At 34.6% G+C, this 25,031-nt stretch overlaps 1 protein-coding gene across 1 annotated transcript; it reads left to right on the top strand.

Annotated features, from left to right (window-relative positions):
• Positions 1–2,177: 2,177 nt before the first annotated feature.
• On the top strand, positions 2,178–24,797 carry CC2D2B (coiled-coil and C2 domain containing 2B). The gene is made up of 12 exons (XM_063306163.1): positions 2,178–2,274; positions 4,196–4,305; positions 5,244–5,340; positions 6,678–6,776; positions 7,216–7,419; positions 7,757–7,846; positions 11,908–12,021; positions 13,034–13,168; positions 14,680–14,802; positions 16,398–16,456; positions 19,518–19,695; positions 24,481–24,797. The coding sequence occupies exons 1-12, from the start codon at positions 2,212–2,214 to the stop codon at positions 24,667–24,669; spliced, it is 1,461 nt and encodes a 486-aa protein (XP_063162233.1). The 5' UTR covers positions 2,178–2,211; the 3' UTR covers positions 24,670–24,797.
• Positions 24,798–25,031: the final 234 nt, after the last annotated feature.

Genomic DNA, 25,031 nt, shown 5'->3' with positions numbered 1-25,031 from the left:
AGTAATGCAATTTTCAAGCTAGGTGAACGCAGAAGACATTTGAAACCACAAAGGAAAGAGAGACGAAAGGTTGCAGCCCAGGCAGTCTTGGATGGGGATGTTAAACTGCTTATCAGAATATTGAGAGCGTATAATATTCCTGCAAGAAAGGCACCAGCATCTAAGTAGGTGTAACATTCAATGAATGGAAAGAGGTTTTTTTTTTAAGTAATCTGTCTAGAGTTTGTCATGCACACTAAAAGGTAATTTGCAGAAATTTTCAAGATTTTATCATTTAGTTCTTTTCACTGTGAGGTTTTCAGATAAACATAGAACGTAACTATTAAGAATAGATTCTACAATACTGTTAAAGCAACTTAAATATCACCAAATGAAAGCAGATTGAGACAGACACATCATTTATGCTAATGGAAAAAATATTTATAAGCAAGTTTAATGAAAATCAAATATTAGTACAATTCTACAATATTGTGTTAGCTCTTAAAATTTAGGTCTCTGATTTTCAATATGGTAGTACCATTTTGTTATGTTTTTATCAAAAGTTCTACTCTGCTCTAGTTTAGTGTCCAGATACCATATCTAGAAAAGTCTGCTGAAATTATTCATGGTAGCATAAAAGTCACCAAATCTAAACCCATTCTTTTGCGAAATGAAATGTCTGGTAGAGTTTGAAATGAAGAAAGAAACCCATTTTCTTGAAATAATGTTTCACTTGAAAAGCATAGCTGTCTTTCAGATTTACTATTCCGGAAATAATTGGAATTACTAGAATATTGTACTATAATGAAAACAGAGCTTCCTGTCAGAGATTTTAAATAATATATAGCAACAATAATAGGCATTGGGGCACATTTCAAGATGTTTTCTCTGGATCACTCTCATTGACTTTAGCAGAATTCCATTTGCTAACCATATACATGAACAGAAGCAGTATTATTTCCCAAGCAGTCAAACATAAATAATTACCAATTTTGAGAACACTGACTTGGATAAACTTTTCTTTTTATTTCCCACAGTGCTACTGCCCCATATTTTGTTCATACCCACATTATTCAACAGATTCCTCATTTACTTTCCCCTGAATTACTCATTATCACCCAATTTCTCTAAAGTTGTAGGATGCAAATTGTCATCTCAGGACTACTACACATGGCCTTCATACCCCTTTTCTGCAACCTCCACAGCCCTCTCTGAGTATGAAACTTAATTTCAGCAGTTTCCTGCTATTTTGAAATGAGAAACACATACAAAACAGAACAATAGCACCTATTACACTGCTGTCCAGTTGCCAGTTGCCTTGCATTGAAAGAGGAATGAATGAATGAATGATGAATGAATGAACAAATGGATTTCTGTTTATTCCTCTTTCCCATATTGTCTGCATTATTTTGGGCGATATGTCTGACTGCACCCAGCTGTCTCCTATAAACAATATTCTTCAAAGTCTTTGTGTTGTCCCACATGCAGGTTCTGTGCTAGTGCAGAAAAAACATCTATAATTTGGGCAGGAACCCTATCTGCACACTCAAGGAGAATACTCCTTTTTTTCCCCCTAGATTAGAAAGAAAACTTGTATTAGATGACTTAGACATGAATGCATTTATCAACCCTGGATAATGATCCTTATGAAATCCCTAATCTTGAGAAAATATATGAAACTGAAGCATAAGAAAGTACATCACATTACTATAAATGAACATTTCTCCTGAATGAGTTATGAATGAATATGTGGCATTTTTCAGTTGCCTTATGTTTACAAGGGGAGTATCTAGGTAATAGTTTGCATTTATATAACTCTCCTGTATTTTCTGCGACTTCTATATGATTTATTGCTATAATGTTTTAAGAGAGAAATAAGTTATAGTGGAAAAATAACATTTTATTGATAGCAATAGATGCAATCTATCAGCAATATCCATGTTTAGCAACAAAATGAAGTTTTCTGAGGTGCCTCTTCTGATTAGACTTTTCCAAAGTAATGTCATGCCAACTCATATTTTATCATGGCCGTATAGCCTTGTACCAGCAAATCTGAGTTACAACTTTTACTCACATTTTCTTTATATCAACAGTTTACCTATCGTTATATATAAATAGACAGGATGTTGTGGTGCATTTTAATGAGAAAAACTGGCTGAAACATATGTAATACTCTTATTTAATATCCTAAGGGTTGCAGTTGCTTATTCACCATCTTACTTATCAAATCGTATGTCCCGAGGCAGACATATTCTATTAGGTAATTCAGCCTATAGTGCTGATCTTCTCTCTGAGGTAATTATGAATTTTTTTTGCTCTTAAAATGAATTTCCAATTTTTCCTGTATGTTATATAAGCATTTATGTAAGCCTTGAAGAAATCAATAATACATCTGTATGGCAGTAGGTTTAAAAATGTTGTTTTGATTGAATAAAAAAAATCCTTTAATTTATCATAACTTTTTTCTGTTTATTCTGCTAATGTGTATGTAATTCAGTAGATGGATTTTAATGTTTCATTATGGGGCATAGGGTTTGGAAAGCATCCAGCAAAAATATAACAACAAGGAACATAAAGGAAAATCCATAATTGGGTAGTATTTATTAGGGCCATCTCACAAGAAGATGTGCAGTCAATTCCTTTACATGTCTTAAGGAAGTATAAAATCTAGAAGACTGCAGAAGAAAATAAAATTGTGGTTATGAAATTTGCAGTTTGGACCTGGATTAAATATTGATGTTTTAACGAAATGATTAGTGAGCTTTTAAAAATGTATTTTTAGTGTGGATAAAGTAACAATGTTTCCGTGCTTTTACAGCAGACTAGGGTGATCCTTTTTCTAATATCATTTTTTATATAAAAGCTTATGGCTGTAACATTTACTCAAGTTTGGATATCAGACTCCTAGGCTGCCTACGAAGCACTTTTATGAGAATTTTTAAAGTATGTTTAAATTTTTCCATTTTGTTATAAACATATTGTTATTTGCATACAGGTTTTAATGATTGTTGAAATGTTATGGGCCTTTCAGATTACTTTCTAGTTTTCACCTAAATAAATAAATTTAGGTGAAAAGGGGAATGCCACTTGAACTCATATGATTTTAACTTGGATTGTAGTGAATTGTTTTATTTTTGATGTTGTATTTTATTGTTTTGTACTGCATCTAATTATAGGTGCATGAAAAATGAAATTACTACAACTAATAATAATAATTTATGGGGAAAAGTACTGAAAAGATCTTGAGATTGTGATCTGGCCAGACCAAAACAGCAAGGAAATCCGGGCACTGATCCCTGTATTAACAGAGAAATTATTCACTTTATCATTGGAATGTAAGAATATGAAGAAAGGAGAACTTGAAACTGTTGAAGTGAAAATGAATATGAGGACTCAGAAATAAATAAATTTAGGTGAAAAGGGGAAGGCCACTTGAACTCATATGAAGACATGATATACTACTTGGAGCATGACTGGATTAGAAACCGGAGACTGTGGTTCTCATCCTCCCTTAGGCATCAAAGCCAACTGGATGATGTTGGGCCAATCACTCTCTCTCAGTCTAACCCCCCTCAAAGAGTTATTATGGTGGGGAGAATAGGAGACAGGAACATTATGTGACTTCCAGAAGCCAGCTTTGTGTGCTTTCCCTACCTTCTTAAACAACATAACCCACTGCAGTGTTTAAATTAGGTAAAGGGGCTCAAGTTTCTTTATGTCTTGTCTCTCTGTTCACACAACAATTCTCTGAAAACAGAACTGGACTGAATTTGTGTGTGTATGTGGTGGGGAAAGCCAGCAAAAGAAATTCTGAGTTCAAAAATGGGCAGATCAGGGCCAGGGTTATGGAGACACCCCCCCCACCCCACCCCCAGTGCATCCCTATATGAGAGGCAGTGGCCTGGAACACTGATGACTGCTTCATTGTAATCCCCTCTCCCTTCTCCTTCCCAGTCACTTCACTGAGAGTGAACTATGTTTAAGAGGTTGGAAAGAACACTGGAAGCCACACTTTGCATGCTTTCTCTACCTTACTGTATTTTGTGTATCCTTGCAGCATAAGTAGAAATAGAAGAATAGCATTGTGTTAAAGTAAGAACTGGAGTGCATTATGTTCTGTCCACACTGAGAAGAGAAAGAGGTTGTTTAGATTTCATATCTGTTCTTCCCTTCCATTTTAATATGGTGAAACATTTGCTGCATGTCTGTATTTTAGGTGACTGTGCATCCTTTTGTAGAAGTTACATTTCAGAAAACAGTTTATCAGACTAGTACAGCAGATGGCTCTCATCCATGCTGGAATGAAGAACTTCAAGTTGATTTTAAGTGAGTTAACATTTCAATTTTAATAAAATTTCTGTTTTGATAAAATGAATGTGGTATTTAAATTACTCAGTAAAGATTCCATGTCTTCTGTGTCCACATACTTCTTGCACTGCAGTCTGTTCCATTTTCTTAGACATTGGACCTCAGTTGTATACAGGCTACATTCAATGGATGATGATTCCAAAGCAATGATTTCTTATTATTTATTGCCTGAACGTTAAGATGGGTTTGCTGTACAAAGAAAACAGAGGAATACAGTAAAACCTCAGTTTAACAGATCTTTCAGGGAAGGGTATGTCTGCTACATCTGAATGTCTGGATCAATCCAAACTTTTATCATTTGCATCAGTTCATGTCATTTACCTAATTAGGTAATTGTGCTATATCCTTTAAACTGAGAGTCCTGTAAATCCATGGGTCATTGAATCAAGGATGTTTTCATTAAATTGATTTTTACTGCAATGATGTCATTTAATCAACTTTATAATTGTGCAAATGATTTAAATTCACACAAAAGCAAGTTCAAAATTAACAGATGTGAATGGTCCATTAAATCAAGATTTTATGTATCAGATTTCATATTTCCTAAATCTAGGCTTGATTTCAGAGTTTCACTGATGGAAGCATATGTATGCAGTAGTAGGGAGGATTCACAGATTCTCTTCCATCTGCAGATACATAACCCCCAATTGCTTCAAGCAGGAATTCTTGAACATGCCCTAAAATATTGCACAAAGGTATAGGTAGTAGGTAAATGGTTAATGGATGGAATTGGTATCCCCATGCTTAAATGGAATCTTTAATCCAAGCACAGTATATAGTTTAAATAGCATTACTATTAAAATGAATATTTGAATATTATTTTTTAATTTGAATATGTTTAAAATAGAAAAAGTATAATTCTTAATTTCATTTAAAATATTTTTTCTTTGTTTCAGCTCTCCAGGACATGATTACACTTTTTCAGGCCTATCTAAAATAAAAGACAACATAAATATTAACATTTTTGATGAATTTTTGATTGAAAAGCATGAGGTAAATTGTGTTATTAAAAAAAAAATCATTTTAAATAAATGAAGAAATAAGACTGATTTGTAAATGTTTACAAGAAATCAGAATCAATAATATATTTTTTTTTTCATTTTGATGGAAGAATGGAAGGTCTACTAACTCCAGCATATAATTGTTGTAATAGTTCATATTATATTATTTAAGAAAGAGGATTTTATGCATAAGCGCTGTTTGGTATGCTCCTCAATCTAATTTTGTTCCTTGATGTATTTCTTCAGCTGTGATTGGTATACCAACTGACTGTTAGTGGAGCATGCTGAGTTGGCCAGTATGACCCACACTCTTGTCACTTCTCAGTTAGATTATTTTAATATTATTCATGGGACTACTCTTGAAGACCATTATATATGACACTTTTGAATGGCTTCAATTGCAGTTGGGTTTGGGTGCAATTCAAAGTGGTGGTCATGATTTTGGAAGTATAAATAGTTTAGGACATTTAAATATCTGTCTGCCCCTGCATGTTTCAGCCCAGCTTGTAAGGAATATGTTTTCTCCATGTTTGCCCCACATATCTGAAGATAAGCTAGTATACTAAAAAAGTGGACTTTTTCAGTGGCTTCCATTTTGTAGAATTATTGCCTGAAGTTTGCCTAACTCAAGCTGTTCTCAGTTGCAGGGCTGAGCTGACCTTCAGCCAGACCTCCAGACTTGTGCCTTCATTATTCACAATATGATGCCCCTTTCTATCATACCTTTCTTTTAGTAACTGTTCTTTATCTAGTCTCAGTAAATCTAAAACAACCTCCTATTACACATTAGTGGTGCTGGTGGGAATCTTTTCTCCTTATTAGGTATATGGTATTTGAAATATAAAAGTATCTGATGTTGAAAGACGTGTGTCAATATCCATTGGGATTTTCACTATTAAATGTTACCTCCTTTTTCTATTTACTGCATCAAGTCTTCACTGTTTTAGAACTATGGCTTAATTAATATTATAAATCAAATTAGATATTTTAGCTGGGGAGAATGAAGTGAATATTTTTGGAACCAAAAGTGTAGATCTTGTGTATATACAGTGATATACAGTATGTCCAGTGATTTCTGTTTTACCATGTTGTAACTAAGAAAACATTTTTGGTCAGTTAAGCATTTCAAATATGTAAATCAGCAATATTTCATTTGAATATGTTGCCATGGCACAATCTGAAACATATATGCAAGATAGATTTTGCATAATTGTGGAAACACTGTTGTTTTAAAATGCACGTGCAGTCTCTTGCTCTCTCTCTCTTGCACATAGATACACACATTAATCTAAAATACAAAAGATTAATCCAAGTTATGTATTTAATTAGGATGCCTGCCCAAATAGTTGCAGTGGTCATTCTTACATAAGAAAAAACTGGCTTGGATCAATTGTGTTTCCTTTCTCTGCTCTACTCGAACAATCTAAGGTAATAAGGGACAAGAAATATGCTTTTAAACATGTTGTACTGTCAGTACAATCCCTGTAATGCAGCCATCCCATCAGATGTTTACTTTGATTGTATTATGTGTATTTTTAAAATGTATGTGTTCACAGATCTGTGGTACATTTCAAATAAGTATGCCACCTGTTGTACTTGGATATACTTGGAGTAAGACATATGTACCCCCTAAAGAAGAATGTTTTGGGCAGAACCTGAAAGAATATAGCTTTTTAACCATCTTTGCCACTATTGAACCTCAATTATCCTCTGCTGAAAATAATTTAGAACTAGATACGGTAGGCATTTGTAATTATCTCATTTGATATATAAGATAATTTTAAAATAATCTTTCTTCTAATTACAAAATGCAATATAATTTGTTTGAAATTGTTAAATATTGTATTAGTTTTGAGTATATATTTAGTTTGCAGATCATGAAGCAGAAACACTATTGCAAAGAGCATATATTTTTAAGCAAACGTGGAAAGCGGTGTTTCCAAAGAGAAGAATAATGACCTCGGTTTTTAACAGTCAGGGAAGGAATATTTTAGTAACTAAGTATATTACCTCTTTGAATCCACCACAACTATTGTTAGATATGTATCCAGAAGATCCTAATTTAACTTCGGTAAGTATCAATTATTAATATTGAATGAAAACTTTCTGATTTGATTAAATATTTGTTTGATACATTTCAAATTATTTTTTCTTTTTAGATTTTCTGGTGTGCCAGTGGAACTTTTTCTTTACATTTCTTAATGAATATAAAATGTAAATGTAAAATGTAAAATCTCCCCCGTTGGGGGAGATGGGCAGTGATATAAATTTAAATAATAATAATAATTGAATAAAAAATATAATACAATGAATAGTTGTTTGATGCATATTATAATTCCAAATATAACAAGTCAGTTGTATTTGCTGTTTTGATTTCCTACTGATGAGATTTCTTATTTATTTTGTAGGACCTTATATCACGATTTGTATCTTTAATTCCTTGCATAGCTGATACAGTGGATGAAAATAATGATGTTGATGTATGGATGACATCAGAGGTAATAACCAAATTTTATAGTAATACTACTCTGCTGATTTCTAAAAATTGGCTTTATTTTTATGTAAATTGCATTGTTAGCCATCTAAAGTATTTATATGGAAGTATGGTATAAATCAGTGTTTCTTAAATTCTTTTTTCTCAGGATCCCTTCCCGCTTTTAAAAATTATGGAGGACCCCAAAAGAGCTTTTCTTTGTATGGGTTATATTTATCAATATTTACCATATTAAAAATTAAAACTGGTGCTTTCACTGCTACTATCTGATGGGATTTTAATATTGTATTATTTTTCATCATAGGCTGACAAATAATTTTGATGTTGTGGACCCCTGAGAGGGGGACCCCCAGGGGTCCTGGGACCACACTTTAAGAAACACTGGTATAAATAATAACTAAAAATAAAATGTTAATTCTAATTCTGTTTGTTCTTTTCTGAATTTAACTCTGAGTCTAAGAAATCTATTGAATTATAGAGAAAGTTTGTTATGGCTAGAGTGGAACCAAGAAAAGAAAAAGATCATTGACTGATGTGATATTTGTGAACTGGTGAAAGACTTAAATGTCATACTGCTTATCAGTTTACAAAAAAAATAATTAACTTGAATTATAAAATACTGTAGATATGATTTCCTGCAGTGGAGAGGATATTCTTAGAAATTGTCCTCACTTGCTCTGATAGGTCATAGTACACAAAAAGAAGTAGAAATTGACTCCCTAACAGAGGCAATCAATTTCCAGATTTGTTTTTGTCTTGTTCTGAGACAGGATATCATATCACCATTAGCTCGCTAGCTTTTCCTCTCATACTTCATGCAGTTCCCACCTACCTCCATCTCGTTAGTTTACTTTTTGTGCTAAGAATGAGCAGGAAAGCCCAGCGTTTCTTGCAGCTTTCTCAAAAGGTTCTCAGAAAAGGAAGAATCCAGCCAAAACCAGAAAAGTGGAGAGGCAAATAATTGGCTATGGAACCAAGTCCTCCCAATGTGGGGGCAATTTTGCCATCTGAATGTATAAAGTCAAAAGGCTCTGCTTCTCTCTTTTCTCTGCTGGTAAGGCTTAATAGCAGAGAGCCATCATCCCTCCCCACCAGCAGTATAGAAGTTTCTGGAAATAAATATGACAGAGGTAATCATCCGTACTTCACCCATCATTATAGGGAGCATATTAGAGTTACTCGTCTCTGAACTTTAGATTAGAAAAAATATAATTAAGAACAAGGCTTCAAATTACTCCCTCAGAGATCAGAAAATATTATTATATCTTGTTCTAGCAATTGCTTTCTCACTGTCTGAATAGCTTTCTTCCAACACAAAATTCCTATCGGGTATTTTATTTCAGAGAAGATGGCCAGAGTGGACCCAAGAAAAGAAAAAGATAATTGACTGATGTGATATTTGGGATCTGGTGAAAGACTTAAATGTCATACTGCTTATCAGTTTACAAAAAAAAATAATTAACTTGAATTATAAAATACTGTAGATATGATTTCCTGCAGTGGAGAGGATATTCTTAGAAATTGTCCTCACTTGCCCTTTTAATTGAACCTTCATTTTAGATATACAGATCACACGTTAGAGATTTGCCCAATTTTTCCATAGATAAAAGCAAGGGAAAAGAACAAGAAAGGAAGGGAGAGATTCTGGACTGAGTCTCTTATGATGAAATGCTAGGAAAAACTGAATCAATTCTGAGGAGGATTCTCTGTCTCTTTTCATGTGTTAAGGTGAGAGGGAGGAAGATCTTTCTGAGGCGGATATTCAGATGCAAAAGCATCATTTTATTGGACTTTTAAGTCTGAGGAATTACCATTTTTCTCTGAAAGCCATTCAGAATTCTTGCCCTCTATATTCCAGTGATCCTTAGAATGCTTTTCATCAAATCCTGTACTTTTTTTCAGGGACAATTACGGTTATGGCTGGAGGAATGGAGTTTTTCAAGACCTCCCATGGCTGCCCTTTTTTTAGATACAGTGTTTCCCAAAAAAAATTTGGAGAACAGGAAAGAGAGGCTGTTCTTATAAAAGTATATGAGGCTTCTGTTCTGGTTATAAGGATTTTCTCAATAATGTCCATAATAGCAAGAGCTGTGATAAATGTGGCCAAAAAACTAAGAAAATAAAAGGTCTTGGAGCACTTACAGCTTTAACAATGGATAGCCAAGATTGCAGCTTTTGTGGCTGATGCTAGTTCAAACATTATTCAGTTTTGTACTGAATGTGGCTTTTAGTTCAAAATCTTATTCCTTTCTTTGGTAGATTTTTAATATATTTATTTATCTTTGGTGGATGGCCTGGATATAGCTCTTTCAGAAATGCAGGGTTTAGGCCTTTATGGTGTTGGCAAAGAACATAATATAAGCAGCAGTAAAATGGAGGTTTTCAATAGAGACCCAGTATCTGCCTCACTGAAAGGATAATGTAAGTGTAGGATGAAACACAACAGGCATAATGCCAGCTATCTACCAAAATAGATAATTTATGCATCAGTGGGAGTGCTCAGTAATAGATCAGGAAGTGCTTGCAACCAACAGGAAAGTTATACACTAAATTTGGTCTCCCCAGCAGTGTTTCCAACGTTTTCTTCAAGGTCTTTCTGGAAAGAAAGTTATCTTTTAGTCCCACTGGCAATATGATATCTGTTGCAGGCTACCAAGGAAATTCTATCATCTCAAGTATCTTTAGGATCCTGCTAAATATTCTTCATTGTTCCCAAGAAGAATAGAGATTGGAGAGCAGTATTGGACTTGGAAAAAAATGAATCAAGATATCAGATAAAGTTAGTTTAGGATTAAGCTCTCTGTACATTCCAGGCAGCCCACACACCAAAGATTTCCTAACATCTTACAGTCTTCTGGATGAATTCACATGCCAATTCAACTTCTTCATTATCATTTTTTGCATATTAAAAGGAATATTGCCAATTCAAAGCCCTCTCCCTTGAGTTTTTTCCTCCATGCTTAAATTATTCACCAATGTTTTAGTAATGTTATAAATAATAAGTTTGGGTAAATATTGGAAACAGTAATCTCCGTCTCATACCAGAATTAGGGGAAGTACTCAATATGCAATATGTTGGAACAGCAAGATGAAGTCAGATCCAATTCTAGAAAAAGCCTAGAATTTAAACTTGGAGAATTCACATATATTGGGCTTTATATCTCAATTGTGTAGTAGGCCTGTCCCCTGTGTATATGTGGTTTGTTGTTTGTCTGCAAGCAGGCAACTAATGCAACTTAGTCTGTGAGTTCTGTTGTTAGTAACTTCCAGAACATGGGATTAAGTGCCTGGAATGCAGGGGTTTATTGCTGTGCTTGATGTGAAGTCTGACATGCACTTACCATTAAATTCCTTTCTTTTTTCTATAATGTACGGAGGATATCCAGGACCCATCCTCTCTTTAGTGAAGCTGAGTTTTTTACTGAGCAGAAATTACCCTTATGGTACTTAGCTTTATACCTTATGTTAGGGAGCTTTTTCTAATGCTGACTGTCAGTTTGTTAATAGGTTGGGAGATTGCTTCTATTTAAGTACAAAAAGTAGTATGTTACAGCATTGAAAAAAATCTTAGATTGAACACAGAGTAGTGTTCATTTGGAAAAATATCTCATAATGGTGAAACCAGCAAAGGATATTTACTTCTCTCCCATCATCCTATATATACAGACTATGATATCATTGCTTTTCCCTATTTTGCAGCACCTTCTTTACTAGGATGCCAGGAAGGTTGCTAGAATACTTGAAGGGTCATCCATTCTTTGCAGATACTTCAGCTCCTGCTGATGTGATCTCAGCAATTGCTTGTCATGTTACCTATTCTGGGCTCCTTTCAACTTCTGAACCTCAGAAATATAGTAGATGAACCAACTAACTTATTGAATCTGGGGAGAGGGGTATAAATCTTGTTACTTTTTGAATAATATATGGCTACCTGAAATATCTTGCTGCTTCCAAACTTCTTTATGATAATGACACTCTGCTATTCATAATGACATTTTATTGTTATTATGTATGAAGATGAACTATACACCTACTTTTTTTAAAGTAACTTTTTTTTTTTTGTAGCATTGCATCGAACTGGGTGTTGGTAATAAAGAAGAACATGCAGTACTTCTGTGCAATTATCTTCTGTATATTGGGAAAAAAGCATGGGTATTATTGGGAACATCTGTGTTAGAAGTAAGCCTAGCAAAATAATTAAAACTGTGTTTCTATGCTTCCCCAATAGTATAAACTACATAATGAGGGAATTATAAAGCAGATTGAGATTGTTATATGAAGAAAAGCATTAGCACATATTTTAAATTAAACAACTTAAGCTAAGGCGGCTTTTCAAGAATCTTTTATGGGTTTCTTTTCAAACAAAATGATCTGATCTTCCACAACTGAATTGGTCATGAGTTAAAATGGTACCTCCTTCTCAGTATTCATTAGTTTTCACCAGCACAACTTGAAATGTTTCTTGCTCATAAATAGTATACAGAATAAGTTGTACTGGAAATGGTTGCATAGAAAAAAGCATATATTTGTGAAGTTGTATAACAATTACATATTTATTGCAGTTTTAAAAAATAATTTGCCCAGAATGGTTCATGGAACAATTACTTGCATGCATACTGTACCAACATGATTTCATTTACAGTGATTTGCATGTCTGTACTAATTTATTTAATTTCCAGATTTAAAAAACTGTAGATATTAAGGATTTGTATCAGAACAAGTTATTTCAAATGTCTGTTATTTGGAGGGTTGCTTAATTTAAAATTAGGTAATTGTGAATTATCCTTAATATTTAATTGCTTCAATAGAACCCATGACAAAAACTTTCCAAATTTTATTTTTCTTTTGAATGTATATGATTTAATACTGAGAAATCATTACATACAGTAATGTCCTTTATATTACTATCTTGAACTAGTATGACCAAGGATGGTGAATCTGAAATGAAACTGGACTATGATGGCTGGACTGTTGGGTGTTGGAATTAACATTTAAAGAGCCACAGGTTTCCCATTTCTGCCTTAAATTTATCAGTGTTCTCTAAAACTTAAACCAGATATTTATATTAATGTATGTAACAATGGTTTTTCAAAAGAATGCTAAATTAATAATTTACTAATTAGAAAACATAAGTAAATGTAAAATTATTTATTTTGTATTTGGAACGGAACACAACATTTTGCTAACATAGGGGAAAGTAGCTTATGTCGCAACACAAGAAAACGGAGAATATTTTCTGTGGAATCCACTGAGTGGCAACTGCTATAAGCAGTTTGATGCATTTTGTCCCCTACAGAGTGTTGATTGCTTAATCAGTTGGGAAAATGTAAGTATTTATAATAAAATGGATTGAGAATGTATGTATAATCCTAACTGATCTAGTTGGACATTCCATGGTTATAGTATTAGAATTAATGGGGGAGGGGGAGAGATGAGAGAGACATCGAACCTTTATGATGCCTGTGATTTTTATAAATCTAATGTAAGCAAACAGACTGATACAAAATGTATCCTTGAAAGGAGCTTGTGCAACATTGCACAGCCCACTGCTACCCCATCATTTCTAACTAATAATTTCAGCTAGAAAGTGTTTAGACAGCTCTCTCTCTAGTTCAACTTTCAAACTTTCAGTGTTCTCTTGCTTTAGCTGGAGAAGTTTCATTTCTCTAAACTCGTAGCAAGTGTGAAGATTTGTAGCACAATTATAAATAATTGCTTGCTTTTTGGTTGTCACCAAAAATCATGTAAATTTATGTCAGACATAAAATGTATTTTGCAATCTTAAAAGCTTTGTAATTCATGACTGCACTGCTATAATATAATGGAAATCTGAGAATCAGAACTACTATTGGTTAAGAAGATCCTGCCTTCTAATGTTAGAAGTTAGTTTACGTTACACTGACAAATATTGTAAAGTAAATTATATCAAAACGTCTTACAAACATTTAATTTTTTTTGAGAAAGTAGCTGCCCATATTCCAACTGGAAGTGAATTAAGTGTTTTTCCACAGCACTATTCTCGTAGTGCCAAACCTCCACAGTCAATATTACTACAAATAGAAATTTCTGAAACAAATTTTCAGTGAGAAAATGGGGAGGAAAGGATTAACCCCTTTCCTGTACTTCCAGTCAAAATGTGGGCTCTACAATTACCATTTTTCAGAGGAAAGAGATTGAACAAGTTGAAGCATACATTTTAATTATCTATTTTATATGACATCTAGTTTAATTCTCAGCAGAAGAAACTTACAGAGGACTAAAAAACAAATATTTGTGTATATGAGAGGAATTAGTAATATGCGTGAGCAGATAAACATTTTCTAATATAGGTAAAATCTGTAAATTACTACTTTTTTAAAAACATATAAGTGACTACTTTCTAAGTATGATGTCTTTGAGCTGGAACTTGATTCTTTTCCTATTTTATTTCTATATATTTTGCTGATTATATTATAAAATGTATATGTCTAAATTATAAATTACAACTGCATTTATGTGCAAGCAAAAATACTGAGTGAGAAGACACTGAAAAGTTTGTGCCTTGTCAGGGAATAAGTTCACTACGTAAGTGAAAGACAGTATAATGAATATTAATTTAGGTAGGATAAATAAGAAATCTGTGGTAGTTTTTTAGACCTCTGACAAAGATATGAACTCAAATTACAACTTTCTTGATACTTAATTTCTTATGATACTTAAACTCAAAAATGTGATACATCAAAAAAATCTTTTAAAGATTTTAAAGTCAAGATTTAACATATTAAACTTAGTTTTTTAGACTGAGTTAGATTTATAAAATAATGTTTTGTAGGTCATTTAAAAAATAATATTTTATAGGTCTGGTTTAACACACAACAAAACAATTCTCCAATGTGCACCAATTTTGACATTTCAAAGGAAGGCCTTTGGAAACAATTGCTTCCATACAATTTCCAGAATTCAAAAGCACAAACGGTGCAGGTAGGAAGCATTTCAGTGTGTATCTACAAGTTATAATTTACAATTGAAGGAAGAAATTGGTTTGAAAATTTTAACATTGGGGGGAATTATTTCCTTAAAAAAGGGATCTCTGGAAAGAGGTAGATATAAGGAAAGTAGACTAAGGGCCCAGTGGAACTAGTATTGAGCAATTCCCAGCCACTCTGATTCAGGATAAGATGAGATAAATTTGTTTAATGTTTAATGAAATATTCTAGCAGCATCTACCCTAACAGTAATGTGTTCTCTATAATTGTGTGAATCATACTGCTACTTCTAGAAATACAAATGGCAGGCATGGACAGCTACAGTATGTGGTTTTTTAGCACTTTGGATTATGGGCTATATGCATTCTTGACAAGAGAAATATGGTAAATATAGCAAAAGAAGCACTGGCCACCTGATGTCTGGGACCAAGATAATGTGAGCCATGTGTCCATAATCAAAATTTAAGGAGCTGGAGCATACAGGCAGCATTGGGAACAGTTTTTCTGACTTGGGAAGGACACAGTACAGCTATCTAATGATATCCAAGGTTTTCTTAGCAGTTTTACTGCCACCCTCAGTTCTTCTTTATCAGACACTCTAGGCCACATGTGGAACATTTTTGCTGCTTATCCTCTGAAACAGTAAAACAAGGTCAAGAGCAAGAAGTCATGGGGAAAGCCTGTAAGATAGGAATGAACCTACAACGTGCTCTAATATTAAAATGGGGCTTCTTTATTTGTTGATGAAAGGGGTAAGGTTACAGATTGAAAATGGGAAAATGTCAAGAAACCTAGGAAAAAAATATAAAATCAGTCCTCAGTGAAATAAACTCTCTTACTATTTCTTACCATTTCTATTGGAGACAAAGTATATGACTCTGAGATCACTTAAGGGACATGTCCATCAGGTGATAATGCAAATGGAAAACCACCTTTTTTCCAAGTCAAGCTGGTTCTCAGCTGCCAGGAGAGCTCTTTCTACCTTCCTTCTGTTTGGGGAGAGGTCTCGCTCCTAGCAGCAACTCCTCATACTGCAACTGCAAGGGTATTTGGCTACATTACTGACTCAAATGACCTCTGATAGATAGGCGGGTTTAATAGCAGTAGCCCAGAAAGACAATTTTCCATACCCCTCAAACACTTTCAGAGCAGTGGAGAAGACACAGCTGATTTTCACTTCAGAGAGAGAGACTATTTTTGAATGGAATGTTAAGATTTGGGATGTCTGTTCCTGTATCACAGCATCAGCCTTGGCTGTCAGGAACATAAACCTTGGCAATTAACTGAATAAAATTCAATTTCCTTTCTCTATGTGAGGGAAGAGATACAGTATTAAGGAAAAAGAAATATGAAGTCTTTGCAGTCTTCAGAGTAAAACAGTAGTTTTTCATGTTAGGAAAACAATTGTGAGAGTTTCAGTTACTGGGACAAGTTTTTGTCTGTAATGTTACTAAATACTAAATAGTATCATTTTCCAAGCATATCTTTTTCAGTATTGAGAAATTATGAGTTCAGAATATCTTTTAAAATCCTGGTTCACTTGCATCTGAATGTTCCATGGTTGTGCAATTTCTTTTTATTCTGTTTCAGCCAGAAAAAATGTTTTATGTCTCTACTGATGAAAGTTTGGTAGATGAGTTACAAAATAGGTAATTACTCTTATTAATAATAATCTTTAAAATTGAGGGACTCAGTGCCAAACTATATATTAGTTTGATCACTTTAAAGAATGTTTTGGAAAAAAAATGCTACTGGGGTTGGATCAGGCCCCTTCCTTATTATAGTTTAGGAAAAGCTTCAAATTATGTATTTACCCAGGCCTTCTAATGCTACCATTTAGCTTTGTGGTTATATTTGTAATGTTTTTAATGTTATTTTTCCTGGATTCTTTTTATTGTACTTTTGTAATGAACACAAGGCTGTTAAGGTTATTCCAATTCTTTATTCTGGAGTTCTTGCAAACTATATCAACTTTAGTGTCACTTTCATTATTTATATAAAAAAATAATCTTAGAATTATGCAAAACAGCTTCTAATACTAACAGTAATTTGGGAGTTTTAGATGCTGCTAATGCATCTGGACGAACTTAATAGAAATAACTAGAAATAATTAATGAAATTTTTAGATGTCTTAATTGAATATACCACCACTTTGTGATTTTAGGCAATCCCCAAAATGTTAAAAATTGCCAAGTTTAAAGAGCGCCAGTTTGGTCTAGTGGTTAAGGTTCTGGGCTAGAAACCAGGAGTCTGTGAGTTCTAGTCCCGCCTTAGGCATGAAAGCTGGCTGAGTGACCTTGGGCCAGTCGCTTTCTCTCAGCCCAACTTGGTGCAATGTAGACTAGCCTCCTCGTGGTGCACCCCAGGCAACATGACTTGTCACGGCTAAATAGTCTACACATCTGGCTACTGAACCTCACAAGGATTTCCCAGCAAGAAAAAGCAGCATGAACACTGAACTGCTATGCCATACGATTTAAAAAAAAAAAATCAAGTTTAAAAATGTAAAAACTTGGTTGGTAATAATTGATCTAATACATTAATACTCTACTTGATCTAATATATTAATATTCTACTTTACTTTCCCCAAAAAAGTTTACCTGCAGTTTTGAAACACATTGTCCCAAAGAATACGAATAAGGGTCGAAAGTATATTTCCCTCTTAAGTTCTTTCAAATATGCCTTGCAGCCTTTAATGCCAGAAGGATAATAGAATTCTTGCTAAAATTAGAATCAGTCCCCTGCCGTAATATTAGAGGGGACTGATTTCTAATTGTGCCATAGAAGTTATTTATCTTGTCTCTTGTATTCCACAGAAGAATTGAAGAAAAAATATATGCCCCATGATAAAATTGAAAGCCATGAAAGGTAGACTCCCCATCATCATATGACAACTGTAATTTAGATAAAGAAAATCTAAGCCTTTTCCTTCCCATTGAATATATATATCTACCTGCTTAAAATTACATAAAATTATTAAGAAATGAAAACATATAGGTAAATATATCAGTCTTGTAATGTTCATTTTTACATTTGTCTCTCCCCACAGTTCAATGGGGTTTAAAAATATCTATGTCATTTTCAGGTGAGATAAATTATATATATATATATATATATATATATATATATATATACACACACACATACATATATATAACCATCCACAAATAAAATTGTCTTGGAATAATTATTATTGTTATATATTTAAAATAATTTAGACAAGTAAAATCCCAATTTTTACAGATAACCATGAAAACATTAGAGTTTATAGGAAGTATATGAGGCTTACTCCAATTAATTGAACAACCTGATATATTACCAAATTGCACAAAATCAGTACATTTTATATAGAAAATATATAATTATGAGGACATATCAACATATTATAACCATTTATGCTCAGCTCCACCCCGTTTACTTAAAAAATATTTCATCTATCTAATAATTCCTTTACTTCAGGCCAGACCTTTTCCATAGACAGATAAGAAATTCTTGCAGCTATTTTATATTGATATATCAAATTTATTCACCGCCCATCTCAGAGAGCGACTTTGGGCGGTGTCATCAATACTTAACTCCCAGATCTGTCAATGGGCTTCTTTGCAAATATCTTACATGTTGATGAAGGAAGGAGAGTCCTTTTGCCACTCTGCATATGTATGAGTCATTCAAATTAGTTTCAAATTTATCCAGTATCGCTTGTTCTTCTTCTGTAACTTCACTAACATACCATCTGTCTATCATACCAAGTAATTTTGAAGACAAATATTCAAAAATATCTATCAGAGTATGTTACTCATTCTGTACTGATGAGACAAATTTATTATCCTCTAGCTCCTAATATCAAATCTTCAAAGTTCCATTAACATGTTTTTTCTAAAAGAAACTCAAACAATCACCATTTCCCACCAGAAGGATTCTTCTACTTAATTTGAAATCCAGGGTGAGAATTTTTCTAATATTTTCAAAATTAAAATTCCAAATCCATCTGGACCCTTAATTTGTTGTTAACTTTCCAAAATCAATATTCTAAGCACTCTTTTGCTGTTTAATTAAAAAAACAATATTTTTCCAAAACTTTAAAATCTTATTTAAAAATTCTTTCTCCCAGGAGAAGGCAACTCATCCAGTGACTACTGTATAACTTGTCATTCCAAAAGGTCTTAATATTTCCAAGGCAGTGAAAAAAAAGAAATCCAAAGTGATTAAGAAATGAGGCTCAGTTGAGCTTTATGTCCTTTTTAATGGCTGTGTTGACTGTGAGCAAAGATGGTTCCTCCCTCTACTCCCAGCTGCTCAACTCATAAGCAGACCGCGAAACATCGATTCCTGCAGTCTACTCACGAGGAGTGGCTGTGTGGAGTCACGTGGGCTATCTCAACATCTCCCCTTACCAGGGAGATAACAGCAGCCAGGATCCTGCATCCAGCTGCCGATCTCTGTCAAAAACACTGTCCCGCCATGAGAGGGGCTTCTAGCTTGCCATGGCACTCATAGAAGTGTCCCAACAAAACTGACATCTGATGTCCCTTCACAAGTTGTACCTTGTTTTCAAAATATAATTACATCGGGAAATGGACACAGAATAGTTCAAAAGTTTTGTGATCATAAAGATCCTTCATACAAAACAGTATTTTTTTGACTAGTGGATAAATTAACAGTATAATGACTATAATGATAATAAAAATCCTATCTTTTTTTGAAAAACAGAATTGAAAGAACATTAAAAAATAAAATAATGGAATGGCGATCGCATCTTCCAACTCGATGGCATCGACACTGTACTAGTGTTTTAAGACAAATTCTTCCCAAGCTTGAGTTTAGAAATGAACATATAACCAGAGAAAAAGAAGAAAGTTATTTGGAGACTTTTCAAGAGCATTACTGGGTTAGTGTTTTGTTACTGTTTTACTGAAATGTTTACTTGGGGAGAGGGGCATCTGTCAAACAATGTTTCATAAGATATGAAGGGCTGCCATTGGAAGAAATATTACCTGTTCTATGCACATGGAAACATATTTTGCTTGCACATAGCAAGTAGAATTTGGATCCTGATTGTCAGTGGTCAGGCATTAACAAAAATTTATTAGTGGCTAAACTCAGAGATTTCAACTTGGGGGAATCAAACCTAAGAAACAGAAGATCTAGGAGGTAAAGCCAGGTACCAAACTACTGTATGAGATAAACCAGAGGAGTAAAACAAGAATAAGCCAGAGCCAGAAAAATTATAATTATCCAAAGTCCTCAACTTGGGTAGGTACCTTTATAACTTTTCTTATTGAGAAAAGCCAAGGATAAGCTTCAGGCAATTCCTTAGAGTACTTTGCTGCCCAAAGAGTTGTACCAATATTTTTATTTTTATTTCGTGTCCAGATCAAACTTTGTTGTTGTTGTTGTTTATTCGTTTAGTCGCTTCCGACTCTTCGTGACTTCATGGACCAGCCCACGCCAGAGCTTCCTGTCGGTCGTCAACACCCCCAGCTCCCCCAGGGACGAGTCCGTCACCTCTAGAATATCATCCATCCATCTTGCCCTTGGTCGGCCCCTCTTCCTTTTGCCTTCCACTCTCCCTAGCATCAGCATCTTCTCCAGGGTGTCCTGTCTTCTCATTATGTGGCCAAAGTATTTCAGTTTTGCCTTTAATATCATTCCCTCAAGTGAGCAGTCTGGCTTTATTTCCTGGAGGATGGACTGGTTGGATCTTCTTGCAGTCCAAGGCACTCTCAGAATTTTCCTCCAACACCACAGTTCAAAAGCATCGATCTTCCTTCGCTCAGCCTTCCTTATGGTCCAGCTCTCGCAGCCATATGTTACTACAGGGAACACCATTGCTTTAACTATGCGGGCCTTTGTTGTCAGTGTGATGTCTCTGCTCTTAACTATTTTATCGAGATTTGTCATTGCTCTTCTTCCAAGATCAAACTTTGCTTTGCCAAAATGTAGCCACCGCCATAGCTCTGTCATTAGCTTGCTGTAGGTCATTGACAGTACAAGGCCCCGGCAATAATTGGCACACCATCAGATGCGCCGGATCTTGGATTTCTCCACATTCACATAATATATTGCCGTCAGCCAGCAACCCCCACTTAAATAAATTTGTCTTACACTTTGGTACCCCCACCCTCATCCTCTTCATTGTCCTCCAAACTGTATACAGGAGAGTGCTTCCTGCAGCCATTTCTTCCTTCGGTAGAATTCTTAAACTGGTGAGCTCATTCCTCCATTTACTTATTCGACTCTGTTCTTTGGGCCCCTCTAGGGTTTTAGTTCTTGCCATAAAGCTCTTTTTAGATTTAAGTCGATGAATTGGAGGAGCGTATCCATTTAAAGGGTGATGAGAGTCAGTCTCTTGCTTGGTTCTTTCCAATATGAACACTGGTTAATCCCTACAGGACATGGCACAACTTTACACAGAGATATGGTTCCCAGTGCCTGACAGAATTCTTTATCTATCCTTGTATCAATAGTAGTGGTAGAAAGCATGGATTTACAGTTTTATAATAGATATGCTGGTTTAATTCTCCTAAGCAGTTTTCAAACTCACCCCTTCCAGGCCATTAGAAGAATAACTTAATATAAATGATTGTCGCTATCTGTTCTTTTGTACTATCATCAACTCTCCACACCATCTTCTTTCCCTCTGGAGAATTTGTCAGGTATATGATATCAAACCCCTTTAGAAAAAAATGTGGCATAAAAATTACTATTATCTCATGGTTTCTCCTTGTGTTTCATTTATGTGAAAGAGGAACATTTAGTGGAAACTTGTCTACACCGCTAGCACTTCATAAAACAGGCATGAAGAAATAATTTATTCCAACTCTGGATGGTTTTATAAGAAAATGCTTTCTTTTCAGCCCTGACTTAGTTATTTAAGATTATTTCAGGTGATACCAATTCTCTCAGGTTCAACTATTTGAAAACTGTTACTTTCCGTGGTCTTTAAATTACAACAGCATCATCCTTATTAAGTCATCCCCCTATCTTCCAGGTGCTTCTGGTAACATAAGGGAAATCGGTTGTCATTCTTTCTTCCAGATAGAATGAAAAAAAAATCTAACTATTATTCCTTGAAATACTCCCAAAGGGAGAAGTCTCCCAAAGGGAGAAGTCTCCCAAAAAGAGAGAACAATGCCACATAGCATTTCTACTTAGATTCCTGTTATTCCAAAGGAAGTGCCATCCCTTTTGATTCTGTTGACATCATAATCACAACTTCTTGAGTCTAATGAACTGACTCTTCCTTCACCTAAACAAACAAGAGCCAACACAATTGTGTTTCTTGGATAGTGAGCTTATACTGTAGAACCATTGCCTTTGATTTCTCAGCCAGTGACTTCTTCAATCTTTTCTCAGTCCTATTATCTTTAGGAGTGATCCCACCGCCTTATTAGGGGATCAACATCATTGCCAGCCTCCTACTGCATCCAACTACCCTACTGGGGAAACAGGTGCTAGGATGATTGCTCTTACAGGCCTTCTTGCTTTCTTTCATGGGATATGAATTTTTATTATTCGTTACAGAGAAGTATTACACTGTGAGATAACATTATATAGATGATCAGCATCATAACTTATATCCATTTTTCCATGGGTCTGAACTACACTAGACATTCTACTCTCATATATCTGCTGAGCCAGTAAGCATCCTCTGCCATGATATCAAGATTTTCAGATCCACCTGCAGTTTCAGAGTGTGAGCTGGCACAACAAATACTATTAATTTCTTTTCCTCTAGTATCTGTTCCTCTGGTACCAACAAGAGCTATGTCTTTATTTGTTTCACTAGTGTTAGTTCCAACACCACCAATGTCAGATTCTTGGTCATGCAATAAGAGTTCTTTGCCACTCCCTGTCCTTGTCCACCCTCCATTCTGAAGTCTCCAAACTCCTGAAGAAGCATATGATCAAACCAATTTTTATAAAATCTGTTCCATATGCATTCTATTCTCAGTATTTCCTTGTGAGAAGACAGAGGGTTGAGGCCAATATTAGATCTCCATGATCTAGACCTCTGTTCAGAATGAGAAGATTCCAGATGTTACTCTGTTCAGCATCCTTTCCTTGCTTTGTCAAGGAGACTGGTTCACTTAATTTTATCTACTTGCATTTATGTTGCAATCCATCCTTAGCATTAGGGTTTTTTCCCATTCCCTTGGCCAGATCTTCTAGTATCAGATGCTCCTTTTCAGCCTTTTCACTATACTGAGGATTTTCACTAAACACCTACCACCAGGCACTGCGCACCCTCTACCTTAAGTGAATCCTAATATACCTTATGGAGATGATTGGCTGATCATAGCTCAGTCACATTTTTGCTTTAAATTCACATTCAAAAGATACTTTCCATCAACCAGAAGAAATCTTAATTGCAGCCAACCCTGTCCATCCTCTTGGAATAATTTTGGATTTTTGTCAGACCAGAACTTTCTTTTCTTATAACAAAGCATTGAGCTACTCTTGGCTTGCAGCTGAGCTGAGACTCAATCTTGGAATTTCATCTCTGTTTTCTATACTCAGAAGCTTCTTGATTGCTGGCAGTGTCTTCATCACTAAAGCAATGTTCCAGACTTCCCATTAGATTATTTCAGCAGGGGGTCTTGTTTTCATCCACACACTATTTTCTCTATGCATGTCTACTATGACCTAGTTGGTAAATCAGTTTATTTTATGGGATTAGTATTAAGGATTTTGATGACGGGATTTTCCTTATGTATTACTCACCATCAATTCTTCTATGATGAGAGATTTTTAGGCTGGCCATTTCAGGATGGGTGAGTTTAGTCTTTACCTGAGCATACCAATCATATCAGCTATCTGGAACTATTTATAGTGTTAGAAATGGTGAGGTTCCTCAATCATCCCCTTCAGCACAAAGTAGTATTGCAAATAGCTTCTGAGTGTTGCTGAATATCAAGCAAATGGTAGCATATCCCACGCATCTTACTGTCCAGTTCTAGAATTAGTGCATCTACCATCACTTAGTGCCTGTGGACATCTGTTTCTCAGGCACAGATAAGGTAGATGCTTTCAGCAATTCAATCATGGATGCTAAATCCTACAGTTGCTCATAATCTTCACCAAATGGAATAATGCTATCTATTAGCCTGTTTGCTGCAAAAATGTAAATTTTGTAAATTGAACTGAGTTTGGGAAGCCCAAAACATTTTTGATAGGATGGAATGAAGAATGTTTCCTTGGTACCAGGAGTTGGAAGCCCCCAAAACGGTCAATATTTCCTCTTTAATGTGAAATTGCCCAAATTTGAAATAATTTTTTAAATGAATCGTGATCTCCCAGGGAACCCCTAGTGACCTCTTGCGGAACCCTGGGTGAGAAACCCTGCATTAGTGTACTTACTGAAAGGGTGTCCAAATATGCATCTGCTATATTAGCTGTTATTTTGAATCTGAAACAGCATTTCCTGGCTTGGCTGTGTTTTAAATGATACTTTATTGCAACAAGATTTTTTTTAAATACAATTGGTATATTGAAAATGGTAATTTGTAATTAAAAATTATATCTAGAATAATATGTTTATTTTATTTATGTAGGCTATCTTAGTTTGTACTATTTTGGATTTAACAGTACTGTTATAAGCAGATGTGTAACTTTTGGATTTGATGTCATATTTATTTTAAACAAAATTCTTTTTTTGTTGCTGCTGTTGTAGGTTACAGGATTTCCTTTACAGATGCCATACCGAGATATCCAGTCAATAATTGAGACTGTTTATCAGACAGGAATTCATTCTTCAGAAATTCCCTATACAGAATTTGCTCTTGCTGTGTATATTCATCCTTATCCAAATAAGATTTTATCTGTTTGGATCTACTTAGTATCTTTGGTCTGTCATCAGTAAGTAGTAGTAAGTAACTGACAAACTTCTTCAGGAATTATTCAATGTATCCATGAGTTTGATATTAGCGATCTCTGAATTTTTGTTCTTGTACATAAGAAACTAGTCAAAAACATTGCCAGAAGAACCCATTTGCTTTTTCATTCTTTTAAAGTAATAACTTTGATTTCTGTTTCCATAAATACAATAAAGAAAAATCTAATAAAATATATTTCAAGTTTAAACATCTAAAAGTATTCTGTCTTTTTGTAAATTCACAACTACATGGACACATCCATGTAGGGATCTTGGGAACAGTCTACAAGAAGTTTGCCATTGCCGTATTCTAGGATATTTTTTAACTTCCCAATCTTCAGCCTTGGATT

The sequence above is a fragment of the Candoia aspera genome, chromosome 6 (assembly GCF_035149785.1).
Source record: "Candoia aspera isolate rCanAsp1 chromosome 6, rCanAsp1.hap2, whole genome shotgun sequence".
Taxonomy (NCBI): domain Eukaryota; kingdom Metazoa; phylum Chordata; class Lepidosauria; order Squamata; family Boidae; genus Candoia; species Candoia aspera.
The sequence above is the reverse complement of the archived record's forward strand: the minus strand, read 5'-3'. Positions and strand labels throughout refer to the sequence as shown.